This window comes from Dothidotthia symphoricarpi (genome assembly GCF_010015815.1).
Source record: "Dothidotthia symphoricarpi CBS 119687 unplaced genomic scaffold P153scaffold_7, whole genome shotgun sequence".
NCBI lineage: Eukaryota > Fungi > Ascomycota > Dothideomycetes > Pleosporales > Dothidotthiaceae > Dothidotthia > Dothidotthia symphoricarpi.
The window spans coordinates 1108993-1132603 of record NW_022985014.1 but is presented as its reverse complement, the minus strand read 5'-3'; the positions used below and the strand labels follow the sequence as shown (position 1 = coordinate 1132603).

Here is a 23611-nt window from a genome sequence, read left to right as displayed (position 1 = left end):
TCAGATGGTATAAGGTTCCTGCTTCCAACTAACCCTCCTCTCATCCCTCATCCGATCAAACCTCAACACACTCTGCATCAAGACCTGGGCCCCTAATGCACAATCCTCCTCCTTGCAAAACTCCGACGGATTATGGCTCACTCCATCTCTACACGGCACGAAAATCATACTCGTCGGACACCGCTTACTCGCATACACGCTATCATGTCCCGCACCAGACGTCATCTCCATGACCAAACTACGACTTTCAGGTCCGAGAGCGGAGTGAGCCGCTTGGCTAACAGAATGAATACAGTCCTGATGGAAGATGGTCGCGGGCGAGTCGAAGTCCTCGGTTATGGAGACACTGAGGGGTAGGCCAGCTGTGCAGCCGTGGTTCAGACCGTCGATGTCTTCGCCTGCGGCGATTTTGGGAAAGTCGCGCATGACAAGGTCTTTCATGGTGGCGACTGTGGAGTCTTTCTTTGCGCGGATGTCGAGGCTGAAGGATACTTCGCCTGGGACGGTGTTTGTGGATCCGGGCTTGAGGTGCAAGATACCGGTTGATGCGAGGGCTGAATTGGCGGTCGCGAGACGATGCGAGTGCAGAATCATTTTGGAGGCTGTGAGGAGGGCGTCTGCGCGGGATTTGAGATCTGTGGTTCCGGTGTGGGTATCGCGTCCTTTGACTTTGACGGTGAACCACTTGTACGCCTGCACACCTGTTACGACGCCGATCTTCTTGTTTGCCATCTCTAGGAGTGGGCCTTGTTCGATGTGTAGTTCGAAGTGGGCGGCCATTGGCATCGCCTCGTAGCTCGCTGGGGTCTTGCCTAAGTAGCCGATTCTTTCGAGCTCAGACGCCATGGTTGCTGTCCCAGGGTGCACTTCGCGGAGGTTGTGGGCGGTCTCTAGGGGAATAGATCCAGCCCATACTCCAGACGAGACCATGGATTTTGGAAAGCGAGCACCTTCTTCATTCGTCCAGTTCACAACACCCACGGGATACTCGGTTTCGACCCAGTTGTCTTGAAGCACCCTCAACATCTCCACGCCTGCAGTGACTCCTAGGATACCATCATATCGTCCGCCTGTTGGCTGTGTGTCCAGATGGCTGCCCACGTATATTGGTGGCTTATCGTTCTTCAGTCCAGGTCGCACCGCGAATGTGTTACCCATAGCATCAACAGTAACTTTGCATCCCAAGGCCTCAGTAGTCTCGACAAACCAGTCTCGTGCAGCTTTATCTGAATCCGAGAGGGCGAGTCTGGACATTCCAGTTTCTGTAGATTCCCTTCAAAATATCAGCATCTCATTCACGGCAGGCATTCATGTACTCACTTTCCCCATCGCTCGCCCTTTCCCCACTCGCACGTGTGATGGATATCTTGCATAAGTCTCCCCTGATCAACCTTCAAGCTTCCCAACAACTCATCATTCATCTCCTTCGTCCTCAACTGCCATCTTGGGCTGACCGAGAAGTTTCTCATCTGCTTACCCCCATTCTTGAGTGCAGATGGTGCACGAGTTCTCAATGTGGGGTAGCGTCTACTTGCAATGTGCAGCACAGACGAGAATCTGGCAGCGGGCAAAGCCATTGCGTTGAACATGAGGGATGAAGGAAGGGAGGACCCATGGCTAAGAGGATTGTCACGCAAGGAACCTTCGGCATCAGGGAAGGATAGCTAGTCCTGTGATGAAATGACATGTGCCCAGTGGGGTGGGGAAACGCGGGTTGTAAAGTCCGATAACGACCGCGGCGTTTAGCGCGCCGATATACAGGTTCTCCGCATTCCGACTCCCGTTCAAAGTCGCATCTTGCAGGCTTTCGAGAATGCAATGTTCTGATTATTATGTAGGATTGAACTGGGTATCTCAAAGAAACTATGAATGCTCGCCTGATCCATGACCTAGACACCTTAATATACTGCCAAAGACTTAAACTTTACTCCTGATATCATACCCATCGTGCGCAGAGCTGCTCAAAAAGCTACTGCCTTGCCTTTGCCCTCAACATGTGACTCGACGCCGTCTTCCGGGATTTCTTCAACGAGCTGTAGCTTGACTTCGTCTTCCGAGGACTCTTCTGAGGATTGTTGCTTGATGTCATTGTCCGACCCCTCGCTTTCCTCATCACTGTCGCTCAAGAACTCGTCATCTTCGTCGTCCCACCCAAATATTGCTCGCTGCGGAATGGTCACTGACCCTGAAGCTGTAGGCTGCACATCGTCCTCGGCCTCCTCAGAGCTATCCCTCTGAGCCATCAGCATCTTCTCGATGGCCTCTCGCGTCTTATTTTCTGCCTCCTCCTTATCTTCGACCCATTTGCCGTCGAGCCGTGCTGTACCTCGGCTGTGCATGAGCTCCTCCTGCTTCCGCTCAGTGCTTTCGACAATGTCTTCCCATCGCTTTCGTCGTTCTTCCTTCTCGCGCTCCTCCATTTCAGGCTTGATTGTCAAGTATTCGGCAAGCTTCTTGGCTTCTTCGACGGTGCGTAGCCGCCTTCCATCCAGGTTTCGAGAGGATCCATTCGCGTCGCCTTGCTTCTTCCGCGACGACATGCGACCACCCTGGGCGCGCAGGATAGACCCAAAACCACCCTTACCACCACAAAGCGGAACAGTCAGACGAAGCGATAGAAACGTGTCTGATGGCGACGAGAGGAGCGATGAGATGGGAGCCTCGTCATGGCGTACAGTGCGGCGCGAGTTCGTGGTGAGAATGTAGGACGAGTTCTGGATCCATGGCGCGCGTTCATATAGTGTGTCGTAGATGGCTGTGAGAGGCGCGTCTTTGGCTGCAGCGAAGGCGATGTTCTGTCCGCGGATGCTGTTGACGATGATGGTGACTGGAGACTGGGTGGCGGACTCCATGGCTATTATGTCGCGGTAGTCGTGCGCGTCTGGTTGGTAGTTGGGAATATTTCCAGAATAGCAAGATTTTGATGAGCAGAGAGTGACTTGCTGGCTTTTGGTCGTGGTGTAATGATTGAGGCGCTGAGGTTGTGCTTGTCGAACGGAGATTGAAGATCGAGACCGGGATTGGCGCTACCGGGCTTGGCATCTCGCCTGTTAGCGCCTCCACGCACTTGTCCAAATTCCCCAGCCCAAGTTCCTCATCGATATCGACCTCATCTCCAGCTAACAACAGCGTCACCGAGACTTCTCGCAAACCGTCAAGATGCTTATCCCCAAGGCCGACCGCAAGGCGATCCACGAGTTAGTCTTCCTCTGCAGCAGTCAATCATGCGCCGCGATCGAGCTCTGGAGCTTCAAGAGAGATAATCCACCTTGACGTTGAGCCTCATTCGACCCCTCCCTTCAATGGCAATATACACAATAAAAGAGAAGATGCTAACATGAAATTTCCAGGTACCTCTTCCGAGGTTAGTATCCCGCACCGCACTCGAGCCATGGCTATGGCACCATTGTACAATTTCGCAGCTTGCTGCATATAAGGATAGGCTGACACACGGTCACCACAGAGGGCGTTCTCGTCGCAAAGAAGGACTTCAACCTTCCCAAGCACGGCGACATTGACACCAAGAACCTTTTCGTCATCAAGGCTTGTCAGTAGTCCCGGTTCTCGTGCTGGCATCCATCCGCCCTAACACCGATTTAGGCCAGTCTTTGACCTCGCGCGGATTCGTCAAGACCCGCTTCTCGTGGCAATACTACTACTACACCCTCACCCCCGAGGGTCTCGACTACCTCCGCGAATGGCTCCACCTCCCCGCTGAGATTGTGCCCCAGACGCACATCAAGCAGGCCCGCTCTGCTCCTCCCCGCGGCATGCTCGGCGGTGACGACCGTGAGAGGCGTGGTGGTGGTCGTGGTGACCGTGGCGGCCGTGGCGGAGGTGACCGTGACAGCTACCGACGACGTGACGCCGGCGAGAAGGGTGAGGGCGGTGCCCCTACCGACTTCAAGCCCGAGTTCCGTGGTGGCTTCGGGCGTGGACGTGGTGGTGCTGCTCCGGCTTCTTAAGCAGTTTACTCTAGCTTATGGAGTTTGAGATTTCGTGTGAATCATCTTTGGGTCGGGCGCTTTTCTGCATTACCAAAAGGAATCGGACATGGTGGCATACGGCGAAATGAACGGATGATACTACGAATGTATTACGCGTCTAAGCTGCACTCTTGCACGCTCGGACGGTTTTCCCAATGATACCCAGTTTCCTCAGGTGATCACTTGTTCCAGTGTCTTATACCATGTGAGCACATCGTGTTTGACTCTTGGGTGTGGCCAACATTCTCTGATTTGATGTCTTCTTCCACTCAGTGTCCCCCTTTCCCAGGTTTCATCAATGCACTCCCTCTCTCTACCCACATCCGTCCAACTTGATCAATGGTCGTTGACCCACCCATCTCCTCCACAACTACTTCTCTTACAAACTCTAATCTTTTCTCTGCATCCATATCTTCTCCTGCTCTTCCACTCCTTCGCCGCCCGAGGATAGCGATGTTCCGCGTCGACGGAATCCTCAGATGTTCTTTCTCCGGCACGTACTCTGCTCTCGCTGTCAAGTGGCTTACCCAGCTACACAGCCCCGCATATGCAGACGGTTGTTTATTCTTTGCTCCACTCGTAGAGGGATCGGGCGACAAGTACTTGGCATGACCAGGCGCGCGAAATCGCATACCCCCAAAGTCATGAGAGCAGCAGGGAATCGCAATGAACGGTGAATCAGAAAGATGTGCGAGTAATGGGGTCCAGGGTGTGAGTTCATCAGCGTGGTTGGAGACGATGAATGTATGCGGTGGGAAGACGCCGTTGTGTGAGGGTGGGAAGTTACTATCTTCGGGTGCAGACTGATCACGGAGGACTTGGGGGATGAGGAGTAGTTCCTGGAGCTTTGTCGCGTAAGATGGCCCAAATACATCCCATGTTTTGCGGCGCCGTGCATCGAAACCCCAGCCGTGCCAGCCTTCGGCGTTGAGAATGTAGACTAGAAGACCGTTGCCGCAGCCAATGTCGACGAAGCCTGGGAAGGAGTCGCGTGCGCGTTTCCTCCTTTGTTCGACTACAGTGTCGACGCCATCATGGGTATTCTCGCGTGTGGGGTCTTCGGTTTTGCCTCTTGTGTCGGCGCCGTACATGTCCACCCAAAGTTCCATCAGGAACGCTGCGATTCCTAGGTCCTCGAAGACGTGTTTCTCAGGCGGTGTCTGCTCAACCCACTTTTCGATCAAGTCTTTCGCATACTTGCCCTTGAGGTATGCATACGTGTCCTGGAACGTCTTTTGTGGGATGATCTGGTCATGATGAACACGCTTTTTGTACCCAGCCTGTCTGCCGCGAGAATGCTTGTGGATGATCTCCATGAGCTTGAGTCCAGTGCGAGATAGTCGGTTGTCCAGGGGGTAGGTTGGGAAGAGCGAGTAGTATATGGACAGCGTGCCTGGAGTGGGAAGTGGCGAAGACGAGGCGTCATGATTAGGTATAAATGTATAGAGTATGCCCAAACTGCGGACCTTAGGGTGGTAGAACGGTATAGCCTCGGGGTTGTCCACATGTGGAATGTAAACCACCAGATAGCGTTCCGCTTTGACTGTCTTTTCTTCTCCATCCGGGCTCGTCACGGTGATATCCTGAGTCGATGTGAACAAATGACAAGTCTGCAACAGTGCTTCATCCAGCTTCGGATTCCTGGGAATCAGTTTCCTCACCACCGTCCACTCGAGCGTGTACCCCTCCACGCCCACCCCATCACCAACTCCATGGACTAGTCGTGGCCGATGATCAGGCTTCAGATGCTTTACAATACTCGCCAATTCCTCAGATGCCCTTGCTTTCGTATTAAATGACGCATCGGTGAAACTCTGATACGACAGTTCCGCACGGGCAAGATGCGACGCCGTCAAATTGGGATTCTCGAGCAAGTTGCGACTGACGTCGAGAAAGTATTGCGGTGTGAAGCATGCGGGTGCAGACTGCACGATATTCCAGAGTTCAGGAGGGAGGCCAGAGTCGATGATGGGCGCGGTTGGCAAGTCATAGGGCGAGCATTTGTGTCCCAGTGGTTGTGCAACTTCCTCTGTTTTGGCCTCAACGATGTCCTTTCCCTGGGAGATTGGGGGTACGTCGGGCTTAGATAATGTGTTGTTGTCGCTCTCGTGTGGTGCTTTCTCCTCCTCCTGAGTCATACTTGAGTGGACCGCCTCGATGATGTTCCTGCGATTTGGACTGGTGTTGGTTGGAGTTCAGATTCGTGAATCAACCCACTTTGGATTAACGAGGGTTTTCGTAGACTTCACAACAAATGATACTAGGTAGGAACGGAGATCCGTGTGGATCGTTCAGTCCCGCTTTAAGTATATCTCATGATTGTGGAAGGTCCCTGACGTGGGGTCGCGATGGAGTTGAAGCGAGAAAATTGACATTTCGATAAGCTAGCAACTCATCACGACAGCACGACAACCTCATCAACCATCATGTCTACAGCACCAAAGGCATGAGATGATTCAGTCTTTTTCACGAATCGAATGCCCTGGGAAATGCATTCGCGATCCAACGACGGCGACTTCCAATACATCGTGAACTCCAATGCCTACAGAAATGGTTTCTCCGCATTTCTCTAAACTTCTTTGGGGTATAGAGTTCGTCCTACTGGTAACCTTATTCAAAATATGATCTCTACTCATTTTATTTAAACAGGTGTTTCTCATCCACGCTTGCCATCCTGGCTTCTGCAGTCGCCTAGTCTGTTTCATCTATCTTTTCGAGGAACTATACAGCCACGATACGTAATAGCACTGAATAGACAGCTAGTATTTTGATGGCATCATGGCCAGAAACTAGCGTAAAGCTAGAAAATACTGCCGTACCCTACAAAAAGTTTAAATTGTTGAGCAAATCCGCACAAGTCTTACTCCAGCGCGCAAACCCTCTGTAAGCATTCAGCCTGTTAAGCCAGAGCTTACAATTGAAGATCTTGCGCTGGGCGATCGCGATACGTTTTTCTTAGAGAGCCGAAGGCTCAGACGTATGAAGACAACAGCTTGGAGGTGGCGGGTCACGGCGAGACACACCCAGACGACAGGATAGAAGTCTGTCCGAAACGCCTAGGAGGCAATTGCCCTTTTTCCTACATCCACAGTCTGCCAAACGATAGCTGCGGCACCTGCTGCAGCTAGGAAATGCGCGAAATTGTTGACGATGAAACTGGACATATCAGCACCACGCGTAGCGCGAACAAAACCATACGGCCCAAGAGACACGAATTTGCTATTTGTAGTAGGCACAGTTGTCTCTTCCAGTGATCTCTTGTTGATGTTGGTAATGCTGAGTCGAAAAGCCAACAGCGGGAATCGAGTGCTAATTCTGATACCTTTTTCGTTTGTGTTTCCGAGAACTAAGAGGACTATACGAACCTTGTTAACAATAGGGATATGTTTGATCATGCTGGTACTGCTATCCTTTACGACCGCTGAATACTCACGAAACAACCCATGCACTTTCAACAACATCTATTGTGGTCTTCCCAAATGACCATTCTATGCCTACCATTAGATCGTTTGAAGTACAAGTCAATAAACCTTGACCGACATTCTATTCGCGTGGACGGGTCTATCAAAGAGGAACATAACTTTACATGGTTTGTAAGTTGCCGGAGGAATAACCTCTAATAAAGGAGACACCATAGAGCATGTGGATGTGTCGTGTACATTGGAAAGTGAAGAGTATCCTCTTGTGAAATAGAATGATAAGGGGGGAAATCTTGATTAGGGTAATATACTACAAGATACACATTTCTCTCTACATGATGGAATCCATCGCACCAACGCAGTGTAAATCAACCAAGAACACATCCAAAAGAGATCTGCAACTTTGATATGAGGAACATGTACCAATACCCAAAAGAGTCGTCATTTGGGTGAGTGAAGAGGCGGCCAACAGTGCCCTAGCAATGGAGTATCCAGTCGGTCTAGATATCGACAAACTTATGAACCTCAGTTGGAAGAGAGCAACCGTTTAGTTACAGCAACTGTTGCTTGTGACCTGTATCTCTGTCGTAGATGAGGAGTATGCTTGACGAAGCATACACTCTTACGCCAGCTTACACTCTGGCCCTCACAGATACACTGTCTTCGCCTGGAACCGCTACCAGGTTGATCCCTCCGCTAAGTTCATTCTCCGTTCCCAAACATAGTGAACTATCTTGTTAACACAAGTTTTCGCTAGCTGTTCGGCGTTTATGCCGTGCGGCCCGTAATCGCGTGCCAATTTCCACGACTGTATCCACCCAACAACAATCATTACATTGGCAGAACACAACCCCAACCACCAACTTCCTGTAATCTCACCCTATACACATCGTTGACCCGCCTCCCCAGGTCGGTTTCGATTTTTCGACTCGGATCTGTCTCGGTACCCATACAGACCGGTTGCGTAAAGGACACATCACCAACACTTTCTGGCAAGATGCAATGAGCTGGCTCTCCAACGAACAGTTGATACTGGCGTAATTCGTGATCTTTGTAGTATTCATTTCTGAACTCAATGTTGAATGCTTGCGGAGCCTTTCGCTTTTCCCGAACTATACCTTTCCTCCTGTTCCGAGTTGTTGCAGGACCCAGTCTAGCCGCTCTTCGTTTCATGACATATAAACTACGGCTCACCTTCCTTGCACTGTTCTTCGCCATCTTCACAACATGAATCAAGAGGTGATATGATAATTTCCATAACATGCAAGTAGATTACGCGTCAAAGGATAACGTAGTTGCATATATTTATGTTATTTCATCATATGGCAAATACCACGGCAACTCATAAGTACTTTCCCAAATGTACCACGGCTAAGGAACCGCTGTGATTGGCTCCATATAGTGATACATATCTTCTAATTCGCTGACTCTTGTCTGTGCGGTGGAGATTGGTGAGAACCTCTCCGGATTGTTAACCCGACGCGCAGTTCCCCGCGGAAGGCATTTGACGTTTGACATCTACTGCGCAGCTCTAAGGAGTTTGGTGAAGCGGCTTTTATTATGTACTTGCTCATTCCGAACATCAATGTGTCCACGCGCACTCAGTTATGGCCAGATCTCGATTGCTCTTTTTGGATTATTCCTCCGCAGGTTGATTGCCAATCCCTATAATCGGCCCTGCTGATGATACGTGCATGCGCAGAGTTCTGGTACCTATTAAAGTTTGGTCAGCGAAGCTTGAGCTAGCAGGGATTGGAAGCGAAGCGAGACTTCCGTACTTCCGCAGTGGTCTGCATCGTTTAGATCGTTTAGCCACAATGCGCTCCCTCCGCTGTCCAATCGCTGCTTGTAGTTCTCCCCCTACCCCTGCTAGCTAAAGCTGAGTCGAACGAACTTTCATGGTACTTTCTGATGGTCGCTTCATGGGAATAATAGACCTCACGCTACATGTTAGCTATCGGTAAGTGCACCATAGTGCCAACACCAAGCCTAGATCCGTTAGTTTACCAATTGTCGTCATCAATGTCTCTAGCGCAAGCGACTATCTTTGCCCGCCCCCTGACAGCAGCATGTCTAGACGGGTACGCTGACGCCCAGGCGTTCGCCTCGAGTCGTGCGCCGACAGAACCATTTTCAAATTACCAAACGGTTTCTGAGCTGAATCACATTTAACCCACCCCACCCAATAATTTGCGGAGAGTCGTCCGTTCCCTCCCCACCATCTGCATGTAGTATGGAGGAAACTTGGGCAGCCCTCATCGGTCAGATGCTCGCGAATGCACCTGATCCTAATGAAAAGCTACCTCTTTCTAATCGTGAAGGGACAATATGGGGAATCTGTCTCACGTTCTTGGTAAGAATCGCGTCGGTGTCTCTTCCATTCAACACTGACGATGACCACAGACCCTTGCTCTTCTAGCAGCCGGGTTTCGACTCTACGTTCGTGTCTTTGTTGTACGGGAGCCAGGATGGGATGATATCTTCCTGATTCTATCGGTTGTACGTTCAAAGATTGGAACAGTCTAGTGGCTCTTGACAAGTACTCACTGCACCGACAGGCGTGTGGTATTGTGGGAACTACACATATTTGTCTCTGTACGTCTTGGTACTCGTGCCTGTAGTATTCTCGACTAACGGCCCCGTACAGCAACAGTGGACGGGCTAGGACATCACTTTCTGTATCTCCGCACTGAACAGATGAAGGGCTATTTACGCGTATGGACGATCTCCCGTCTCCCGTCTACTTCGCTCACTTTGGACAGACTACCTATGTCGCAAACAATTCGTACCTCACTGCCGCTGTTTTCATCAAGATATCATTGCTTTTACAGTATCTTCGAATCTGTGAGTAAATATACACGAAGCAGCTACAACTAAACATATGCTGACCTCGTACGTACAACCTCAGTCAAGGCTGGTATTATGCGGCAGATCTCCCTTGGCCTCATGGGAATTACCGTCGTCTGGGGATGCGCGTTCATGATTGTAGGTTGGTTTGACTGTCTTCCCCCGAGAGGATTCTGGGACCGTACAGTTAAAAGCACGTGCTACGGCTTTGGTCTCGGCGTAGACGGTGTCCATGGCTTTGTTACTATCTTCCAGGCTCATGCCGCCACGAACCTGTGCCTCGATTTCGCCATCTTTATGGTGCCATTGGTATTGTTTTCGACGCCGAACCTAAAGATGAAGACGTTAGTAGCGATGTCTGGTGTGTTCGTATGCGGCGCCACGTAAATACTTACCCGTTCGCGAATCTTAAGCACAATACTGACAATCTACCAGCGTTGTCATAACCTCGGCCTGGCGACTCTACTCTATCGTTGTCAATGGTGCTGGCATGCGCCCGTACCCCGACCCAACATGGTACTCGCCCATCTACGTAATTCTCTCTTGCGTTGAAGTCCAGTTGGCCATTATTTGCGCCTCCATGCCCATATTTTGGCCCATGATCGAGCAATCGTTAGCAGCCATCTTTGTCACATACCAAGTAGAAGTTGTCGAGCAGCGCGTCGAGGATCGGGGTTTTACGTACGAGCTCGAGCATATCAAGACGCGTGAGAGTGTCAAGAGCAGTAGTGCGTCGACAGAAGAGTTGACGCAGGGATTGGGTTCGGATTCGAAGGTGCAGTACTCGTTGGGTGTAGACCCGCTAGATGCAGAGGCGCACAGAGAGATGGGACCGCATACGCATATCGGTAGTCGACCGAAGCCTAAGTGGGAAATTTAAAAATTCGATCGGATCGTAGAGGGAGAAACTCGAAGACTTTTCATGTATCACTTATCCGAGGTTTTGAATCAATAACACGATCATCATCCATGTCCTGGCTAGTACTCTCGCCTCGACTCTCGCTATCGATTTTACCCTTCGGACTTCCACCCTGCTCGAAGGTGAACCTGGAGCCTCGTTCAGTGTCGGCGAGCTCTCAACGGTGGACAGTCTCACATGTGAGGCACAGAGGAGACGTAGCACAGACACAACGCGTTATGAGGGGTCTGCAGAAGTCCGGCAGAGACGTTGAGTTGTGACGATTACATTCAATGTGCAATGATCTGACAGCAAAATTGATTTTGCCAAAGGTATCAAAAGTCTTGAACAATAGCACAAAGTCGCTGATGGTTAAGCACTGGAATTTGGGCCGGCATCCAAACAAAAAACATTAAGCTTCAAAGGAATTATTCTTGTATGCCAAGAAATGTAGGTTAAAGATACGCAAGTTATAGCGAACTTTGACTTCGAAATAAGTATTCAAGTTGTTTTCGTAACATAACCGTGGCGTCTGTGCTCTTTAAGTAACGCGACTATTTGCTTGAAGGGCATCCTTACCCTCCACACGACAATCTCCCTCAACGCCATCACTGTCGCGCAATAGTCACAGCGATGGATACAGTCGCAGAAAAGCACGCGGACTTTATTTCGCGACTGACGAGGCTCCTTGAGTTGTTCGTCGCAATGCGATACGTGTCTTCAGCCGACGTCGTGCACCCGCCTCATTCTCCACAAACTATCGCGACAGACACCTTTCAAAGGCTCGGCTTTGAGCCCGAAGTCATCGACTTGATGAAACTCATGCCTGCATTGCGTAGCGATGTAGTCTGGGGATACCAGTGGTATGGTATTGAACTGCTGCCCCGATCAAAGACCGTGACATACTTCGCGGACGCCAGCGACCCGGACTGGATTGAGGATCTGCGTTGGGGAGAAAGAACGCATTCTGAAAACACGAAGTTGCTGCCACCTTGGCTGTTGAGATTGACGAGTGGCTCGGTTTATAGTGGACAATATGGCGTAGATCTGATCTACAATACGCACGATCGTATGTTGGCTGCTTGAGATATTGATATTCAAATGCCGATATGATGCAGGAACAATAATCGAATGGCACGATATTGGGCAAAGGGCTTGGGATGAATCACCCAGCCGGCCGGCAGATGTGGTGCTAGACGAACTGATTTCCAAGTTCCAAAGCCTTGAATGGGTTCCGTACTACGACCCGGACGATTCTGAAGAGCCACCATCTCGGAAGATAGTGGAAGATCCTATTATCATGCAGAACTTGTTTCCGGGAGGCATTCGCCTGCCCACTGATGCGACCGTCGCGATCCAGCAGCTCAGGGCACAGCACGGTCCGCAAGGCGCGGATGATTTACGGAGGCGCATCAATCGCTGGAAGGCCTTACAGAAAATGTATCACGACTGCGGTTGGGGCTCTGAAAACTTCGATGGCGAGGCATTTGAGCGGACAAGAGTAATTTTCATTCGAACATTGGCAGAGCTGGAACGACTGGAGCATGAATCGCGTTACTCCCACCCTGGCCAGCAGCAGTTGAGCGCAGGAGAAGTGACTTCGCGACTGGATCGCTTTCTGGTCCAAGGTGCTGGCGAGAATGCTGTTTGATATAGCAGTCATGAAATAAAGACCATGGTTGCACTCGAGCTCCCATACAGTACTATCGAACCCTCAAATTACCACACTAAACGTCGATGTCGTATCATGGTATTTTCCGAAGTCTCACATCGTTCCTAGTGACATCTCCTAGGCCGGTCTTACCGGTCAGATCTCTCATTACGGAAAGACTACCGAGATAGCTAGGTAGTCGGACCGAGTTGGCTTGTGATAGTGGTGTGAGGTTGGTGCTGAAAAAGAAAGCCAGATCAAAGGGGTTGTCGCGACTGGTAAACTTTAACAAAGAATTGTTAGCTGTGCTATACGTGTTGACAAGATTGTCGGAGAAGGATCAAGGCAGGCTAAATAATGCAGTCTAGTAGAATCAAGTGCAATGCTATAGTTTGATAGATAACGTATGGAGGCTTCAAATATGCCATCTCGTTCTTTAGGTCGCCGATTGCACCTCTTGAACCATACAACGGGTTGAACACTCGCTGTATCGATCTTGTGATGTGGAGAAGCTCGCGGTATTGGCAGAGAGTACCGCTTCCTCTCCTCTTGACACAAATCCTGGAAAGAACTACAACATCTGCAAAGTCCCAACTCCTCAGTTCACGACCGCCATAACAAATCCATCGTAGTTCTTGTCCCCAACCCTGTTCGAAACAAGTCAGCCGAGCACGAACATCGAAGTTTCCGATCTCAGAAAGCAAAACTTACGTCTGCATAACCACAGCATCAAGCCTATCATCTTTCCCTACGCCCTCAACCACTGCTCTCGCTCCCTTAACTCTCGGATCCTCACTATCCACAGCAAGCTGCCCCTTCCTCACGACATTGTCCACAATGATACATGCTCCAGGCTCACACATACCAATGGCCATTTTCACATAGTTCCAGTTATTCTCCTTGTCCGCATCGATGAAGACGAGCTGGAATTTGCCTAGCTTCCCTTGTTGTACTTCCTCTGCAATCTGGGGCAGAACGTCCACACCAGCGCCAAGCCGCACGTCGACTCTATCGCCAACGCCGGCATGGGTCAGATTGTCCCGCGCGACAGATGCATGGTGCGAGTCGACTTCGACGCTTATGACCTTGACGTCTGGGCGCGCGTGTGCGAGCCAGATTGTCGAGTACCCGCCCAGCGTGCCGACTTCGAGGATGTGCGTCGCTTTCAGCAGGCGTGCTTGGAGCTGCAGGAACTTGCCCTGTGAGGCAGAAACGGCGATATTGGGGAGGTTCTGCTTTTCCGAGTTGGTGAGGGCGTGGGTAAGGGTCGAGTTGGAGGGCGTGGTGCGTGTTGAGGGGTGCAGATGCGAGAGTGTGTACTCGTCGACAGCGGTCCAGCGCGCGTCGGTTTCATACGATTGGCCTTGTCCTGACATCTTGAGTGTGGTTGAGAATATGTGTGATAGAGTAGACGCTATGTGGTGGGGTTTAGAATGGTGTGATCGTCAGGTTTGGGAACTGTGAGTAATGCCATCTCAAGGCGGGGTGTACATAATCTTTATATATGGCAGTCACGGCTGTAGAGCATGTATTAATCCGTTTTCTCCGGCATGGAGGTCTGTACATCGAAACCATTATTGGCCCTGCGTTCGTGATGTTGAACTTGAGCTGCAGGGCTGACGTATAACTGCAGCTCGTAACACCATCAACTCCGACATCGCCGACTTGCCTCGGCTAAAGACCGACCATGTCTCCGGCCGACGCATTTCCAAACTCATCTCCATCGCTCTCCGAGTTGTAAGATCTGGAGCCGAATACCTCATCCCTTCTAGTGATGGGTTGTTATGTCTTATTCCATTCGGTCAGGGTGTAAACAGATAGGCGACACGGAGCTCTAGTGGTCTGTATTCTTGAGCAATCCGCTCAGACTTGGGTTGTCTTGGGCGAACGAGGGAGTACACGTCAGACGCATGGCAGCTAAGTTTCGCGAACAGCTTTAGACTCGATCAGATGCACTTTGCAGATTTGGTAATTGGTTCAATGAGATAGACATGCGTATTAGCTATGGTATGCAAGGTTATAAGTCTTGGAAAATGTGATTGCCAAATACAACATAGTAACAACAGAGACGCAATTAGGTTGTAAGACCCCCATAGACGGATATAAAACGTTTCAGCAAAATCAAACAGTCGCGCTAGGCAGAGTAGAACGAAGGAGGAGACAAATACCACGCCAGTGACCAATCGACCACCTATGGCCCGGTGCTGACGGGCATGTACCCTCCATGCGCCTTCTCGCCAGTCGGCAGCGGAGGCGTCATGTTGCCGTGTGCGGCGTGAATACCATGGCCAGCCTCCGCATCCGAGTGAGCGCTCCAGTGAGCGGTCTTCTGAAGGTCGACGTCGGAAGCGTTGTGGGAGTGGTTAACCATTTGGGCGTGGCCATGCTCTCCACCCTCGTGATGTTCCTCGTGGCCGCCGTGGTGTTCCTCGTGGAACTCAAGAGCGAAGGGCTGTCCGCTCTTCTTGAGCTGGTGGTTGCACCACACGGATGTGATCTTGTCGCATACCGTCGTGAGGAAGAGAAGGACGACACAGATAGGAAGGATGGTAGGAGACGACATGACGTTGTACATGCGTTCCGGGGCGGCCTTAAGGCACAACATCGCGACACCGGCACCAACGACAAGGGCGCGGAAGGGGATAGAGACGAAGTCGAATAGATCGGCCTTATGACGACGGATCAGTACAAGGAAGGAAATGAAGCACAACATCATGACGATGAAGCATGCCCAGTAGTACATGTATACAGTGCCCCAAGAATCGTGCGCGATTTGGATCGGTGTGAGGTTCTTGAGCTTGTCAACGGGAAGCTTCATTCCAAGACCAGTAAAGAGACCGTTGGTGAGCAAGTCCTCAATGTCGGACATTTCCACGGGGTACTGGGTCTTGACCGCGTCGGCAGCACAGATTCCTGTGGTGTTTCCGGCAGAATATACAGTGTCGATGACGGTTTCGTAGTAAGCATAAGTGTCGACCTTTGTATCGAGCTCATAGTAATCAACCAATTTAAGAAGGGTATCTCGCAGTTTGGTCCCATCAAGGTTCTGCGTGACGCAAGCACCGCCTACGGTCGTGAGAATTTTGATGTGGTTTTTGCTGACATAGCGGGCCAATGCGACTTGTTGCGATCCTTCAACGACACCAACGATAGCAAGGTGGAGTGGGAAGTGGAGGCATGACCAGACCTGTTGGCGGATAGTTCCGTAATGGCCGTGAGGGAAGTTGTCAAAGTACAAAGCATAGATGAGCACCTGCATCAAACGATGTTAGCGTATGGTCTTTGAAGACATCATAGTCGAGGGGGCGGAAGAACTTACCAGGATGACGACGATGCACATGATGAGGAAACTGCCCTCAACGTCGAGGCCGTGCTTGCCCATCAGCTTGCCGACTGTCTTGGTGACACCAATGGCTCCCTCGCCAATGACGATAATGGTGAGGAGACTCATTCGTTCCATCAAATGCGTCTTCTTGAAGCTTAGCATGCGCCAGAAGCAAGAGACGGCAATCACAACGACGACTTCGACGGCCATCGTGATGTACCAAACAAGGTATACAAGTTTTTCCTTCTTTGTGCCGGTAAATGCGAAGGTCATGGCACCGAAGGAACAGGCACAGATGGTGTAGATGCCCACCATTATGCCAAGGGGAATGATGAGTTTTGTGTAACGAGCTTTCGTCGTGTAGAACTGAAAATGTCAGTACGACGAGGAGAGCATCCTGGAATGAAGACTTACAAGAACAACCGCATACTGAACCGCAAGTAGCGCTCTGGTCAAGACAAGCACAAAGCAGAGGATTTGAAAGTTCTATTTCGTCAGCGAAATCCTTCTAGCGTTTAAGTTATAGACTTACAGTGTTGTCGCCCTTGGCACTACCAGGATTAAACTTGGAACCCACAAGAGCAAGTCCAACGAAGGAGATGAATTGGATAGTCTTGCAGACGCGCTCGTACAAGCTGTCTCGCGCAAAGCGAACATCGTGAAGTGTGATCTGGAACCAAGTCGACCACAGGATACCGAAGAAACCGACGTATGCAAGGAGGTAGCTGACGTCTGTGATGGAGTGGTATGCGGTAAATGTTGCCAAGTTGGCCACGAAGAAAAGATCGAAGAAGAGCTCGATCGTGTTGGCTTCATGGCGTTGGGAGAAACAGAGAGTGTCTTGGTCGGCGCCGACTAATGGGGATTCGATGATTGGTGTGGTTTTGTGCATACGCCTGAGATGTTTCTCCGCGTCGCTATCAGTTGTCAGTTGCAAGTTGGTTGTTCGGTACTGATTCGGAAACATACACATCACGCTATGAAATATTAGCTTGTACATCTGTTTGGAAAGTCTTTTGCACATACCTTGTGTCCGTGGAAGCTGAAACCCATTTTGAATCCTGAGCTCGACCGAGTGTGAGAAAAGGATGTCGATGGTAGATGCACACTTATTTCCACGTCGAGGATGTCTCTCGTTTTATATATTCGTAAAAGCGACACTGCTCTTGTCCTCATGCATGTCAAGTGTATTCTCCTCTTAAGGCTGGACCCGTCTTCGCTGCCGCAGCTCGCTAGTCTATTGGATACGAATGCAGTGTGGCTCATCCTGCATCTGTGCTGCAAGCCGTAATGGAACTAAATCTGGGGCTGAAAGAGCTAGGTTGGGGTAAGCTTTCAGGCCAAGACACCTCCAGTCCAAGGCTGAGCTGATAACATGCATCTCGTTGTTGGCAAAACAACACGTTGGTAGGTCAGACTCACTGAGCTATGGACCTAATCCCAGCTCGTGTTGATCGAGGCCCCCTACGGACCAGGCCATGCTTGGAAACGTCAGCAAGCTTCGGGGACTATATTTTTGAGGCGCCCAAAACCTGAGCTGAAGGATTTGAACTAGGCCCTGGTAGTCGGGTCAGCTCTGCAGCTCTGCAACTCTACAGTCGGACAAGGCGGGCGTGGCTTTACTTACAACACAACACAGCCAGCCTCAAGCAGCGCTCCTGATCCCTACATGCAGAATGCATTATTTGAACGCCGCAGTAGCAGCCACAAATTTCGCACTCCTCACCACAAAGTATTGGCATCACTCTTTCGCTTTCGCCGGCGCCAGGCTTGTTGAAAGAAACACGAAGGAAAATGGCTGGCGCCGCTCCCGAAACACCAGATGGAAGGCCTGGAATCGGGCCGTTTCGCGACTTACATCCAGGGCTGAAGGCAGCATGCATATTGTGTCTTGAAAGTCAGAAATTCAAGCTTGCTGTCGATGTAATAGTGTCATATCGTGGCCGTCTTAGATTGGCGATGTCAGTATGATTGATTTACCCCACACAATGCTTGTCGCGGTCGTAAGCTTGTTCGTTGTGCGTCTCCCAGTGCCCTCGTACCGGATTCCACCCCGCGAACGACCGATAAGCTATCACAAAGACCCCGCAAGCGTACCATAGAAAATGTGGATCTGGAGTGAGCACTGCACGACTCGTCGTTTAGAACAATCCCTAAATAGCAATACAGAATACGAGATAGAAGATCTCGTACTTCTCTCAGTCCAAACTGCTTCTATAACAACAACCTAACGCCACGCTCAATCGTATCGGTGAAGCTATGCAAATTTCTCTACAATATGATCTTACATCGGCTCCCTCCTCACTTTCGTACAAGACCAGTCCGCTCGTTCGTGCTCTCACCCTCATTACCCACATCTTCTTCTTCGTCCTCGTCTTCGTCTTCGTCGCTCCATCCTTCTTCTTCTAATCCTTCACCACGAATCCCGAAGCTCAATAGAAAGCCAATGAAGGAAACGCCGGCAAAGATGCCAAAAGGCAGAGCCTCACCCTTGGGCTGAATCTTTGTCGCCGCCGTAAATAGCGATCCAGACACAAACGGGCCAGCCGCACGGCCTGCAGCAGAGAGGGTCTGTGCTAATCCATTTAGCGTGCCAAGCACGTTGTGATTGGGGGCTGAGTTGGTGATCTGCGATCGCATTAGGGCTCATGCACAGAGCGTGAAGCGAGAGGGCTTGACTTACCAAAAGCAAGGCAGCTGTGAGGCCGCCAACACCTGCGATTGTCTTGATAACTAGAACCACACCAAGTTCGAACCACAGCCATCCAGCTCCTGATCCAACTCCGGCAGCTGGTTGATCATTCTTGTAGCCGACCCACGGCATGAGTAGAAATGCTGCAACGAAGAAGGCCAGGCTTGATCTATACGCAACCTTGTTCCCCAGTTTGCTGCGCAGTCTACCAAAGATGCCGACCTGGAATACGATGGTGATGGCGCCTGCGAAGGACAATGAGAGGCCAACAGCCTCAGGTGTGAGACCACGTCCAGTTGGGGCTTGCTCCTCCGCGAAGATGGGATATAGCGAGTTGTAAGAAATGTTTGCCAGTTGGAAGATGAAGTATGTCACCAGAAGGAGGATGGTGTCGCGATTTAGGATCTCTTTGCTCGTGAGCTGATCGCCGCTGGTGTGAGGGAATAGCGCAAGTGCAGAATCTCCTGAAGCATCCGATGCATTGTCCTCGTCCTCTTCGTCGATTCCATCCAGATGCTGGGTGTGGTTCGATTTGCGCTTGCCGAGCAGGCGGCGTACATAGGTCGGTCGTGTCGAGCTTGTAAATTGCCACATGCGCGTGAACAAACTGCCTATCCGCTTTCCCAGAGGCGGCATGTCTTTTGCTTCCTCCAGACTCTCCTCCAAAAATAGCATACAGACCACCAGGTCTACGGCGAGGACGGCGGCGGAAAAGAGATTGGGTAACAGATATGGGTACGGATTCTGCTGGCTTTTGTTCAGAGGGTTCTGGTGAAAGACCAGCAATCCACCGACAATGGGTCCAGTGATACCACCAATGCCATAGACCACCGGAAGGTAGGTGAAGGCTCGCGACTGGTTGCTTCGATCCGTGATCTCACCCAAGCACGTCGACACAACCCCTGCATTGCCATTGACCACGCCCATCAATGCCTGTACCACGACCGCTTGCCATAGTGTTCTGCAGAAGCCAAAGGCCATGAAAGAGAGCATGGTCAAGAATGTGCCCATGATGATGACTGGCTTTCTCCCAACCTTGTCGGACAGCCAACCCCAGAAAAAGTTGGTAGTCAATTGCGCCAGCGCGAACGACGACGCGATAAGTCCCACGTAGAGCCCCGTTTGTCCGTCTTTGACTTCAGGGAACGACTTTGTCATCTCTGGGAGATATGGGCTGATCGAGTTGAGGGCCGTCTGCTCAGCGAGGGCAATGACGGCGAGCACGATGAGCTGCCTCGTGGGCAGCGGCGACTCATGGTGCTCTCCGTCCGCTTCGGAGCCGCTGCCATGATGCCCGGAGGGCGAGACAGACTGCCGCTGACCGCGCGAGGTGGGTGGTTTGGTAGGGAAGGTCTGGTAGTGCAGCGTGGAGGACTGGCGCCTCGGGTCCATAGGCGGTCGTCTGCCTGGCATGACGGGCTACAGAAAGCGCTAGGGGGAAGACGATCGTGTGTGGGGTCTACCTGGTCAAGGCAGTAAGATACAGGCGGAACGCGTCGTGCATTGGCGCGTATGGTGAGAATTGGTTGTCGCGAGTGTTTGGGGGTTGAAAAGCTCACGATCGTCAGCTACCATACGTGCGTCATGGCCGTGCGCCCTGCAAGGCAGTCGCGACCTCCTTAGCGCCTGCCTCGGGAGACCTGTCATGCTCATCGCTTTGTGTCCGTCCAACAACAAATGCTTTCTTCTTTCTTCTTTGGCTCCTTTCTTGTTCATATGTTCATTTCTTCGATGTTCAGAGCGTGGGATTGGTGTTTCTGAGTAGCTCGTCCGCAGTCGTACAGCACAAGCCAATATTCCTGGCTGTGGCCGTCAGTACCCGTCAGTCGTTTGTTCAACCAGCTCGAAATTGTTGCTGTAGAAGTTGTCAGGGTAAACTAAACGTTGCCTGAACAGTTTTACTTACGGCGGTATTTGCAGCAATGGGGTGCTGCTCAAATTCTCCATATCATCTTTCAGACATGGCACTCGATACAAAGAGCTGGCCTGAGGCACATTGAAGGCTTTGACGGCAAAGTAATTTCTGGCGGAGTATCCTTCCGGCAGACCGCATCACAATCGTTGTTTAGACAGGTGCAGGGAAAACGAATTTGCTGGAGGTCTTGTGTCGGATGATTACTCGAGACTCTTGGCCCTGGCCGGCTGCGTCATTCGAACTTTTTATATGTTGACTGGCGCTGAATTAACATCAGCTTATCCAACTCCAGGATTAACCCTGCTCCACCGCATATTTAACTAAGGAATTAACCCTCTACAAACCAACCTTACGTACGATCTCGTCTCACAACCTTCTCAAGTGCATGGCGTGCCATTGAATCCTCGACTCTACCATCTCATAACCAAGACATCGCCCTGCCTGATGTTTGCCTCATATTGCATGACATGATCAAGGAGTCCAGATTTGTGGTTTGCCAGGCCGCCGGCAACGGACGCGCCAAGTCCAGCAAACGATCGCAAGATGCGAGATATATTAATATCCTGCAGAAAAGTACATCGAGCTGTCCTGACTGCATATGATCAAGCAGTGAATATAAGAGGTCAAGTGACCTCACAATGTAGGGTATGCGGCAAGTAGGGCACTCACTCGACAGTCTTGTCTTTGTTCCTCTTCACACATTGCCCTCTGCTTACACTCTGGTTTCGTAGCTTAGAAAAGAGGTGATATCCGTTACAAGTGATGCCATATTTTCTAACTATCTTTAACTCTTCCCCTACATGCTACTTCTATACATTCAACATACCACATCAACTACAATGCGTGTTTTCAACATCCACTCGCTACTTGCGGCCATACCATCAACACTCGCTATCCCACCACAGCCCGAGCTCTCAAACACAACGACACTCCCAACTCACTTTGCTGCGCTGGTGTTCCCACGCTACCAGGCTATCGATCTCTTTGGCCCGCTCGACATCCTCAACACAATATCCATGTTCTATGGCAACGAATCTAAGATGCACATGTCCATCTTTAGCAGCACCATGGATCCAGTATCGACCGGCCTAGAAGGCGGTTTTGGTGAAAAGATATTACCAACCAACACGTTTGACGAGGTTCTTGGAAACAGCAGCCGATACTTGAACGACACCAAAGGCGAGATTGATGTTCTCATTGTCCCAGGTGGAGCAGGCACACGTGGTGACATGACGCTGGAAGTTGAATTCGTAAAAGCTGTGTACCCTAAGGTAGATATTCCCTTCCCTTCTCATTGAAAACAATGGCTTACATCTCACAGCTCAAATACATTATCTCGGTCTGCACCGGTGCATCGATTCTCGCACGTGCTGGCATCCTCGACGATCATCGTGCGACAACTAACAAGCGCTCCTTCGCGTGGGTCAAATCTACTGGTGGCAGCAATGTGACTTGGGTGCCAGAAGCCCGCTGGGTTGAGGACGGCAACGTCTTTACGTCGTCGGGCATATCTGCTGGTATTGATGTTACATATGCGTGGGCGAGCCATGTATATGGCGAGGAGGTTGCAGAGTATCTGGCGAACAGTGCCGAGTACACGAGGTGGACGAATGCGAGTTATGACCCTTTTGCGGAGATATGGGGCGCGCAGTGAGTTGTGTTGGAACGATGAGGTTACGAGGGTATAGGAAGTATTTCGTGTGTACATTTGACGTTTTGTCTTTTCTCTCTTGGATACAGGTCTGATTGCGGAAAGCCAATCAAAAGAATACATAAATTATTGTGAATGAACACCCATCTCGTCCCAAACTCCGTTGCATGCACCCAGCCCATATATGCAAAACCCAAACACAAAATCGCCGTCTATCGAGGTCATCTCGTGCAAGATATTATTTCGTAGCCATCTCTTCCCAAACATTAAGTCGTAATCATATCCACACACATCCCTCACTTCTCATGAGCTTTCCCCAGACATCCCTTCGTAACCACACCCCGCCCTCTCAGCAAAGCACCGCCACTATGCCCTCCTTGTTCTTACAAGCCGCCAAAACCGGGTAATCGCACACGCCCGGCCCAAGCTCACCAGGTGTGCAGGAAAACTTCGCACAATCTCCCGCCTGTGTATGGACCGCTCTTGCAACGTCGTCGAATGGCGCTGCAGTGTCGGAACTAAGATTGTACCATAGTTCGTCGTTTTCAAGCGACCAGTTGTATTCGAGCTGGTAGACTTCGAACGCGTTGGGGGTACGGGACATTTTCACTATTCGGGGAGGAGAAAAGTCAGTTGAGTGGAGGCTAGGTACGGAGGGACTGGGATATGCACATACGAGAATGCCCACAAGTGTCCTTTGCCGCCAGAAACGGCGCGTTATATGTTTCGCCCGGGGCGATGGTGCGTTCGGTCGTCTCGCCGAAGTGCGCACATGGCTCGGTTGGTCGCGAGGATGGGAATTCGGCGACGGCTTGTCGGACGTAGATGGTGAAGGGGCAGTTGTTTATGACCAAGCCTTGAACGCCTGCAGGTTCGACAGTATCGATGATAGCTATTTCTTGTGGGGAAGTCCCATGTCCAGTGTTCATAGGAGAGTATTCATTGGAGGAGTGGGCTGTGGAGGAAGTGTTCTTCAATGAGTCTGTTACATGGGAGATCTCTATGGAGGGGTATACCAGAGGAAAGGCATTGGTGTTGTTGATGGAGAATAAAAGATTCAAAAGAACTGGTATAATTAGTATATTTTTGGATGCGGGGTGAACAGAGATTTACTACCCGTGATACAGTTGAAGGTATTCATCTTGGACACGGACCCGAAGACTTCAGCAGTCGAGAACTCACACTCAGTCGGTATGTCCAAGACGAAGGTGATCTATAGGATGAATT

The 23611-nt window shown here is 50.7% G+C and overlaps 11 protein-coding genes across 11 annotated transcripts; 3 read left to right on the top strand and 8 right to left on the bottom strand.

Moving 5' to 3' along the window:
- Positions 1–1577, bottom strand: P153DRAFT_384313 (N-carbamoyl-L-amino acid hydrolase; the record flags this gene model as incomplete). Its single annotated transcript, XM_033670327.1, has 2 exons — positions 1–1273; positions 1321–1577. 2 exons carry the CDS (start codon positions 1575–1577, stop codon positions 1–3), a joined length of 1530 nt encoding a protein of 509 aa, XP_033525483.1.
- Positions 1578–1961: 384 nt separating this feature from the next.
- On the bottom strand, positions 1962–2983 carry P153DRAFT_422057 (uncharacterized protein; the record flags this gene model as incomplete). The annotated part of the gene is made up of 2 exons (XM_033672345.1): positions 2117–2983; positions 1962–2023 (listed from the first exon to the last, which is right to left on the bottom strand). The coding sequence occupies exons 1-2, from the start codon at positions 2850–2852 to the stop codon at positions 1962–1964; spliced, it is 798 nt and encodes a 265-aa protein (XP_033525482.1). The 5' UTR covers positions 2853–2983.
- Positions 2984–3120: 137 nt separating this feature from the next.
- On the top strand, positions 3121–4173 carry P153DRAFT_365699 (uncharacterized protein). The gene is made up of 4 exons (XM_033667878.1): positions 3121–3197; positions 3351–3364; positions 3464–3547; positions 3601–4173. Exons 1-4 carry the CDS (start codon positions 3160–3162, stop codon positions 3963–3965), a joined length of 501 nt encoding a protein of 166 aa, XP_033525481.1. The 5' UTR covers positions 3121–3159; the 3' UTR covers positions 3966–4173.
- Positions 4174–4243: 70 nt separating this feature from the next.
- On the bottom strand, positions 4244–6124 carry P153DRAFT_337331 (DUF1613-domain-containing protein; the record flags this gene model as incomplete). Its single annotated transcript, XM_033665735.1, has 1 exon — positions 4244–6124. One exon carries the CDS (start codon positions 6122–6124, stop codon positions 4256–4258), a length of 1869 nt encoding a protein of 622 aa, XP_033525480.1. The 3' UTR covers positions 4244–4255.
- A 727-nt stretch (positions 6125–6851) lies between these two features.
- On the bottom strand, positions 6852–7590 carry P153DRAFT_210898 (uncharacterized protein). Its single transcript, XM_033662561.1, has one exon. The coding sequence runs from the start codon at positions 7445–7447 to the stop codon at positions 7043–7045; it is 405 nt and encodes a 134-aa protein (XP_033525479.1). The 5' UTR covers positions 7448–7590; the 3' UTR covers positions 6852–7042.
- Positions 7591–9357: 1767 nt separating this feature from the next.
- P153DRAFT_337327 (uncharacterized protein) lies at positions 9358–11615 on the top strand. The gene is made up of 7 exons (XM_033665734.1): positions 9358–9758; positions 9809–9904; positions 9964–10000; positions 10053–10120; positions 10168–10249; positions 10314–10635; positions 10688–11615. Exons 1-7 carry the CDS (start codon positions 9639–9641, stop codon positions 11130–11132), a joined length of 1170 nt encoding a protein of 389 aa, XP_033525478.1. The 5' UTR covers positions 9358–9638; the 3' UTR covers positions 11133–11615.
- A 1501-nt stretch (positions 11616–13116) lies between these two features.
- P153DRAFT_365693 (O-methyltransferas-like protein family 3) lies at positions 13117–14408 on the bottom strand. Its single transcript, XM_033667877.1, has 2 exons — positions 13513–14408; positions 13117–13448 (listed from the first exon to the last, which is right to left on the bottom strand). The coding sequence occupies exons 1-2, from the start codon at positions 14175–14177 to the stop codon at positions 13400–13402; spliced, it is 714 nt and encodes a 237-aa protein (XP_033525477.1). The 5' UTR covers positions 14178–14408; the 3' UTR covers positions 13117–13399.
- A 375-nt stretch (positions 14409–14783) lies between these two features.
- Positions 14784–17316, bottom strand: P153DRAFT_365692 (uncharacterized protein). Its single transcript, XM_033667876.1, has 6 exons — positions 17153–17316; positions 17096–17103; positions 16659–17043; positions 16541–16612; positions 16121–16492; positions 14784–16054 (listed from the first exon to the last, which is right to left on the bottom strand). Exons 1-6 carry the CDS (start codon positions 17177–17179, stop codon positions 14993–14995), a joined length of 1926 nt encoding a protein of 641 aa, XP_033525476.1. The 5' UTR covers positions 17180–17316; the 3' UTR covers positions 14784–14992.
- Positions 17317–18427: 1111 nt separating this feature from the next.
- On the bottom strand, positions 18428–20210 carry P153DRAFT_287210 (MFS general substrate transporter; the record flags this gene model as incomplete). The annotated part of the gene is made up of 2 exons (XM_033663517.1): positions 18428–18754; positions 18810–20210. The coding sequence occupies 2 exons, from the start codon at positions 20208–20210 to the stop codon at positions 18428–18430; spliced, it is 1728 nt and encodes a 575-aa protein (XP_033525475.1).
- A 1362-nt stretch (positions 20211–21572) lies between these two features.
- On the top strand, positions 21573–22387 carry P153DRAFT_286952 (DJ-1/PfpI family protein; the record flags this gene model as incomplete). Its single annotated transcript, XM_033663498.1, has 2 exons — positions 21573–22004; positions 22055–22387. The coding sequence occupies 2 exons, from the start codon at positions 21573–21575 to the stop codon at positions 22385–22387; spliced, it is 765 nt and encodes a 254-aa protein (XP_033525474.1).
- Positions 22388–22733: 346 nt separating this feature from the next.
- Positions 22734–23313, bottom strand: P153DRAFT_287076 (uncharacterized protein; the record flags this gene model as incomplete). Its single annotated transcript, XM_033663504.1, has 2 exons — positions 22734–22993; positions 23061–23313. 2 exons carry the CDS (start codon positions 23311–23313, stop codon positions 22734–22736), a joined length of 513 nt encoding a protein of 170 aa, XP_033525473.1.
- Between the last annotated feature and the right edge of the window lie 298 nt (positions 23314–23611).